This window comes from Pleurodeles waltl, chromosome 11 (genome assembly GCF_031143425.1).
Source record: "Pleurodeles waltl isolate 20211129_DDA chromosome 11, aPleWal1.hap1.20221129, whole genome shotgun sequence".
NCBI classification, from domain to species: Eukaryota; Metazoa; Chordata; class Amphibia; order Caudata; family Salamandridae; genus Pleurodeles; species Pleurodeles waltl.
Genome location: NC_090450.1, coordinates 898902610 through 898910699, shown reverse-complemented (window position 1 = coordinate 898910699; position 8090 = coordinate 898902610). Strand labels below are relative to the sequence as shown.

Here is an 8090-nt window from a genome sequence, read left to right as displayed (position 1 = left end):
CCACAGCTTCATGGGGGCCGCGGCCCGACAAGACCGCCGAGGGTCCCCCCAACCAGCGCCGCGCCTCACCTATCCTCGATGGGGCCGCGAGAGAGCCCCTCACGGCCCCACAGCAGCCTTGCGGCAGCCCGGCAGCACCTAGCGCCGCCCCGCCTCCGGCCCAGCCGACTGCCAGCAGGGCCCGGCACTTCACCGACTCCCCCAGGCACCAAGTCTGTAGATTTACGAACCAGGAAGAGCCCGGTCCGTTCACTAATGCCTCCAGTCGGGGGGCGCCTACAGCACCACTGAATCAGGAGAAATGTAGAATTTCAGCCCCTAATCCGGCAGAGCCTCACACCGTGTCGGCCATCTTGCTGGTCGGCCACCTCCACCCCCCCCCCCCCCAAAAAAAAATTCTTCACGCAGATTGGGCAAGGGAACTTGGAGGGCGTTGGGCAACATAATAAAAACACATGTGGAAATGTCAGGGGAACCAGCCTATCAAATAATATTAAGTCCACAGTCAAAACATTGCCCTAAAGAGTTAATTGTCAACATATAAAATAATGTCCACCCTAAGCCACATGTAGTTTCCCTGCAAGTGTCCAGGCTTGGGGGATACACAGTCACTGGCCATTCTCACAGTCTTCTTTGATGACTATATCTCGATCCTCTGCAGACTCACTGTGGCTGGTCAGTGCAAGACTAGACACGCCACAAGAGCATAACACACAAGGAGTAACAGAGAGGGAAGACACACTTGGAGACACAACAACAGTGGTCTGTGTGGGTCTTTGGGACAACGCAGGCAGTATGGCTGCACCCAAAGCAGTGATGGAGGCATTGATATTCTCCTAAAGCCCGGACTGTTACTCCCGGAACAAGCAAAGCTCTTTTCTGACCTACTGCCCTGAGAGAACACAGTCCAGACATTATCATCTGCCACCATCACACCCTGGGGTTCACCCACAGGAGCAACCACACTTGAAGGAGTTTTGGTTAAACATGAGGGGTGTAGGGTGTTGGGGCAGATATCTCCCTCAGCTCTTCTTGGCAAGCACTTGAAGGGGGATTAGAGTAGTGCCAAGGGGTGCAGCTGGAGGATGGATTGAGGGCCTCAAGAGTTAAGGAGGGGTTGGTGTTGGGGCCTGCTCACAGGGCACCATCTCTATTTCTAGTTTTTGTGGGTCCAGGGAGACCCACGTTCATCATTGTCCAGGCTGGTGGTGTCCCTCTCATTGCTCCCCCCTTCAGTCTCCTCAGCCTCTACTAGTGCTGTTGATGTAGATAACAATGTCTCTGACCTTGTGGATGCACTACCCCTGCTTGATTCTTGGTCTCCCTCCCCATCGCTGGTGGTATCCAGAGGATGTGCCTGCCAACAAGCTGAGGATGTCCTGATATAGCCCTGGCCCTGTCCAAATGGTCCTTGGCCAGCCTGGTCCACTGAAGCTGAAGATTTTAATTTCAGTCTCACTGGTCATAGCTGGCAGCCATTTCTAATGTTATGCTTTTTCATATAGTTTTAGTAGCTTAGGCACCAATAGATAGAGAAATGGATACTGCAGCTCCAGTAGTATCAGTTCATCATGAAAAAGAAGCTAGGAACTTAGAATCCTACTGATTACCTCTCCAGACATGTTAACAAAAAGTGCTTCTCTTCAAGCAATACCTTGAGTTTAGCAGTTATTTTCTAGGTGCATTTAATTATGAAAGGACTTTCGGTAGTAATATGTACTACACTTGAGCACTATATTTAGTTGAAATATATTAGCTCATTTATTAAAAACTTTTCACAAATGTTACTTTGGGCCAGATGTAGCAATGTTTTGCATGTCGTAAACAGCTAATTTTGCTGTTTGCGATGTGCAAAAAGCACATTGTGATGCCCAAACCCTGATTTGCGAGTCGTTAACCTGGTTACCGACTCGCAAAACGGGACTGCGAGTCGCAATTAGGAAGGGGTGTTCCCCTTCCTAATTGCAAGTCGCAGCACGATGCTGCATTGCTTTGTGACCGCGAACATGGTCGCAAAGTAATCGCAGTTACCACCAGTGTCACACTGGTGGTAACCCATTCACAAAAGGGAAGGGGTCCCCATGGGACCCCTTCCCCTTTGTGAATGGCATGGAAAACATTTTTTCAGGGCAGGCAGTGGTCCTATGGACCACTGCCTGCCCTGAAAAAATGAAACGAACGTTTCATTTTTTAATTTTGTAATGCATCTCGTTTTCCTTTAAGGAAAACGGGCTGCATTACAAAAACAAAAAAACTGCTTTATTTAAAAGCAGTCACAGACATGGTGGTCTGCTGTCTCCAGCAGGCCACCATCCCTGTGAGTGCTGCGAGTCTCAAGGGGGTCGCAAATTGCGACCCACCTCATTAATATTAATGAGGTGGGCCTTTGCGACCGACCCCCTTGTGAGTCGCAGAGGGTGTCAGGGACACCATCCTGCATACTGAATTGCGACTCGCAAATTGCGAGTCTCTCTGACTCGCAATTTGCAAATCGCAATTCAGGTAGTACGTACATCTGGCCCTTAGTTCTGACATGAATCTCAATATTTAACATGATGTTACATTTAAGCTTTAGCATGGGATTTCTCACAACAGTTTGTATTTCGAGCCCCCCGATTAAAATTCATAAAAACATTACAAGTGCAGAATAATTAAAAAACACAAATAAAAAACAATAATTCATATATTTGACAGGAATGTTGATGCTGTGTTTCGGCGGATTCCAAGATAGATCTAAAGTCCTGTGCCGAAAGTGACAGAAGTGATCCCTCGGATCTCCTTGTACTGTGCGAGTGCAGACTCTGGGAGTTTATCCTCAGCACTAGAGTGGGAAAAGCGCATCCCAACATCTATTCTATGGAGTGACAGTAGCAGAAGTAAAGCCAATGCGAGGAGGTGTTGGACGGATGTCTGTGAACATGGAGAACAAAATGCTCAGGTAGACACCTGAACAGCAAGCTAAGTCTCCTGATTGAGCCTGATCTACATCAAGTGACTGATTACAGGCTCTGAGTACAAGATGCTGAGGTGAGTCTGTGACCTGAGATGTGCCATGTTTAATAGTATTCGGACTAACACCTTTCCAAGAGCAAAAATACTGGCCATTTGTTCATGATTTGTGATTGAGCTGTTTGGTTTTCTATTCCTAATCACTTAGATAGATTTAAAATACTTTTGAGGTTGTTTTCTTGTATTCCCTGTTTTATGTTTACATTACAAATAAGAACAAGCATTTGCAATGCACTAGGGTCTTGCATTTGTCGGAGTTACAGCTATTCCCAGTTGTAAACTCCCAACCGGATTTTTCTTGTATTAAAAGAAAAAAACAGTGTGATCACGCTGCTACAGTTCACATGTAATAATACCTATCGGCAAAAGTGCAATTAACTGTGTAACAAGGTCGATAGCATGCAAAGCGCTCGACTTCTGCCCAGTGAGATCGCGGTGCGAATAAGAGAAAAAGTAGTCCACAAACCTGACTGGAAACAGCGAGCCTCGCATGTTTTCTGTACATGGTCGCTGCGCTCGAGGAGGTCTAACCACCGGAAAAGGCATGACGTATGCGTGCCTTCCACTAATCAAATGCAGCGGATTCTAACAGGCAAGCCAACATTCCAATGAAAGACACTAAAGTGACGTCAACGGGGCTCCGAGCCCTTTTCTAATACCTAAAGCGTCTTGCTAGTGATATGCATGCGCGAGCGCATGCGACGCAGGCTCGACTGTAAAAAAATACCTGATTTAGCCGATTTTTCAATTTTTTTACCTGCTATATCATAAAACCGCTGTCCATGTTCGGCAAATATTGGTTTGCTTGTTGGAATCCAAAGACCTAGTGGGCGTTAGGTGACATGGGGACATCTGCTGTTACATTGTGATGATCTGCAAAATCTGTTTCCTGTATTTTCCAGAATTCTTCAGTTTATTACACCCTGTTTAAAGGCCAGATGCATGAAGTCACAGTACAAAAAACAATGCAAATGCACAAGTAGTTTATTTCCAATCACCATCAAATGAAGATATTGATATACAATTACTTTGTCTTTCCTGCTGAAATTTGTTTGATAAACTAACGTAATGCCCTTACACAGAAAGAGTGTTTCCACTACATTGAAAGTTTTCTCCATTCCATTCCATGATTGTCACTATTTAGACCGGAGTGTCTGTATCCTCAGCCAGCCCAAGCCTCCACCCACCCATGCTGTTTTTTTAGTTCGAAGCCCTGGCTGCAAAGACATATTGGGGACATGCTGAAAGGTTACCTAGGAATGCATTCTGCCCATTGCTTACCATTGGCACTCTGTTTTCACATTTGCTTGCTTTCTGTTCGCTGTAACCCATCTAGCATGTTTGTCCCTCCGCTGGAGCAGAGCCTGTTTACCACCTGTGATTTGCTCCTTTTGTTCTTCCTCGAGTACTCTGTTTTCAGGAGCTCCTTTTTTACTTTTTTTGTGAAGCACTCCATGAGAGTGCAAGTGTTTTTCAGTTGTGTCCCACATATGCTGCTCTTCTCTTCCACCAACCCCACTCCTGTGTTCTCCGGGTTGCTCTTCAAGCAATGTGTGCTTCTGTGGACCCTATCCACTGCACTAGATGTGTTTCAATGTTAGCAGTAAATGGGGGGCAGACCGTAAAACCTCAAAGGCTGGTAGACATGTAGGGAGGACATATTGATAGAGTTCAAAGGGTAGGATAGAAGGTTACTGTGTATGTAGAAAGATATATGTATTATATCTGTTATAACTGTATTTTTGTAACAAGCAGTCAGATAGCGTTTAAAGAATTATGGTATTTTGTTAATTGTAAAGGTATGAAGGAAGTGGAACCTAGTGTATTAAAAAAACGCTGTTTGTAAGAGCTGAGTTGAGAGTGGTTTCAGTTACAGAACTGTACTGTACTTCCGGACGTATTTTATTTACTTATAAATATACTCAATTATTATTGGAATTGTGTCACTTCTTTATTTCTGACAAAAACTTGACTACAGTATGTTTGTTGATCTGACCACCCCTCCTCCCCCCTGTGTTGTTGCATGCTTGCTCCACCCCTCCTACATTGTTGCTTGCCCTGGCCACACCCAGTCACTTCCCTCTTTGTTGTTTGAAAACATTGCATTGTTTGCTATCCTGCCACGGAAAAGGCACCCAAAAGACACACCAGCTGATTTCAAGATGTTACAAAGATGCAAACTGAACTGTGCTCCCTGCTTTTCGTGACCTCTTTGATGCTGTTTTCATGCGGGCTCCAAATGGCGAGCTTCTGCTCGGATATAACATAATTAAACGTTTATTTTTTTGTCAAGGTAGATAGTAAAGAAACGGATCATTGCCCATCGCGGGGCTGGTTGAGGACACATCAAAGTGCTTTTTAACCTCAATTTCAACCATGCTGCACAGCAGACACGTCTAACAGAAATTGACAAAACCAACAGCAATCCCCTAAAGACGAAATCTACTGCTTTTGCCATTGCATGTTTTAATTATTTTAAAAAAATTGTCATATCCATAAGGTCCTAAAGACGAGGCCCAGTTGCTTTACCAATGCTTTTTGCATCACTAGAAAAGAATATCCAGTAAGGAAGCTGTGCCCCCACATAGCACACTCACGCGTCAGGGTCGGGCAGATTGCGTGGAGTCTGTGCTAGGAAAATGCAGAGAGCAAAATAGACAGGGGCGGGTCACGGGTGCAAAGGAACGTGCGGTGGCATATACATAGAAAGGAGAACATGTTTCAACCTACTTTTGGATGTACTTAAAAAAGAAGCCATCTTTCAACACACGTGTCCTCTTTTGAATCCGCCATAATAACGGTGGGTAGAGATCGGTCGCTAAAAATTAAAACGTGTTCTTCATGCACTTTAAAACTGAGCGACACTAAAATCTTTTTAAAATTATCATTATTATTATAGTTGGACTTTATGTACTGAAACGTGCTTTGATAAGAAATCGCTTTTATTTTAGATGTATACGACATTAGAAGTTGGAGGTCCTGTTCCACTGCTCTGAAAATACTCTCGACCAATATGGCTGACATGCTATGCGGAAACTTACTTTCTTGAGTCCTTTTTCTATGGCAAGTGTGTATGGAGGCAGTCGCTCTTGCATGACGTCATCTATGCGCACTCCGAGTTCTGGTGGAGTCTCCTGCAAAGGGTTTTTGGTTTTATTTTTTTTTAAAGTTTATTTTTAGATTTGGTAACCGTTTAACAGGATGACGAGGTTGGAACCTGACGCGTGAACCCAATGGGAAACGGTCTATTACCTGCTGAGTCCAATGCGACTGTATGCGAGCAAGAAGAAGGCTGTTGAGATCAGTGGGAAGTGATCTAGAAGCCAGACAAATATGACTTCTAGGAGGTGAGAATACTCTGTTAAGATGCCATAACCTGCTATCACCAACATTTTTCGGGCAGATATATTTACCTTTTTCTGAGTCACTCCTTTTTAAGACTACCGAATGCTGTGCTCTAGTGAGTTGCACTTAAACTGGACCAAGTCCCTACAGTAACATGCTGTGTTTCTTAGTCCAACTTTCATTGATTGGCTGGTGGCAAAATATATTTTTAAGTGGACATTCGTAAAGCATGTTATTGTATGCAACATTGACATTGTTAAGCAGACTTAGGAGAGCTGACTACTTGAACGAGTCAGTTGTTGTATATTAATATTTTCTTATAGTGGTAGCACTTTAACTGAAAGCTCGTATAGGAATGATCAGTTTGGCAGTCAGACTCAGGGATTTTGGTCCAGTCTTATGCTCAGTGGTAATTTTCGGAGACCCACCATATTTCTTTACTGTGCCCCTAACTAACATCATATGTTTTCTTTTGATTCTTCGTTTCTGCTTCGTGTACTGATTATAGTGTTAAAAATTCACAACGTGTGTGTGTGTGTGTGTGTGTGTGTATATATATATATATATATATATTAGGGTGATTTCCCCAAAACAGAGAGCACACAATGAAAGGAACATGATACTGTTTCAAACTTTATATTCTTTAATCTGCTTTACGAAATATCTTTCATTTTGAACATATTTTTTTCAAAACTTCTCTGGGTTCAGAATTAATATGACATCAATGGATCAGGAAGAAATGTTTTCTTTTCTCTTGCTCACGTTCGGTAGAACAGCGAGAAGTATGTCACTGTGATGTTCATAAATTGGAACCATAACTGATAATGAATAATATATATAAATACATTCTGCAATGAGATTTTTCGTTCAATTCATTGTGTGTTCTCCGTTTCCGGAAAATCACCCCCACATCTCGTGTTTCAATTGTAATTGTGGACATGCACCATAAACACACTAGGTGTGTTTAAGAAGGTGTAAGTGGATGCACTGGCAGTGCCACTCTATTCATCATGTATTTTTAAATACAATTTTAAACAGATGAGTTATATCGCCCTTTGGCTAGCCTAGATCATTCCTGTCAACGTCTTCAGATATATGCTTGACAAGTGTAGAACAAATCTGTAAGTTTCCCAGTAACTGGCAAGATGTCTGGATGAGTTAAGAGGTTTAACATTTGCTTTTGACATCTGATGTGATCTTTGGGTCTGAAGTTTGATTTAGGGCAGGGCAATCTTTGCTTTCATCCATCTGAGGTTGATTAAGTTGAATAATAATGATGTTTACGGCACTTTGAAACAACAAAGCTGAAATGTTAAGTAGTATATAGTAAGCTAATATTAATTTAGTTTTGTGTTTTTATAGAGCCAGAGATGTTCCTCAGATTTATATCTTATAGTATAGGTTATTGATCTGAAATTGCAATGTCTTAGTTAACTTTCCACCTGTGAGTGTTCAAATTGCACACTGAACATTGTTATGTTATATTGATTTGTGTAGTGCATGAATCACCTACAGGGAGGGGTATTCAGTCGCTTGGGCAGGTGTATATGGTCCCCCACGGTGCTTATATGAAGAGTCAGGTCTTCAGCTTCTTGCGGAGCTCAAGGAGTGAGGAGGAGGCTCTGATGTGTTGAGGGAGGTCGTTCCATGTCTTGGGTGCTATGTAAGAGAATTAGTGGCCTCCAGTTTTGCCTTTGTGGATATGGGGAATATGTGCAAGTGAAAGTGAGGCAGAG

General features: G+C 43.3%; 1 protein-coding gene across 1 annotated transcript in view; it reads left to right on the top strand.

Annotated features, from left to right (window-relative positions):
* The first annotated feature begins 6078 nt into the window (after positions 1-6078).
* PTPN11 (protein tyrosine phosphatase non-receptor type 11) overlaps positions 6079-8090 on the top strand; it is a 477212-nt gene continuing 475200 nt past the window's right edge. Inside the window, exon 1 of the mRNA XM_069214808.1 lies at positions 6079-6356. Coding sequence (XP_069070909.1) covers positions 6343-6356 — 14 coding nt within the window. The 5' untranslated portion in view covers positions 6079-6342. The remainder of the gene's footprint in view (positions 6357-8090) is intronic.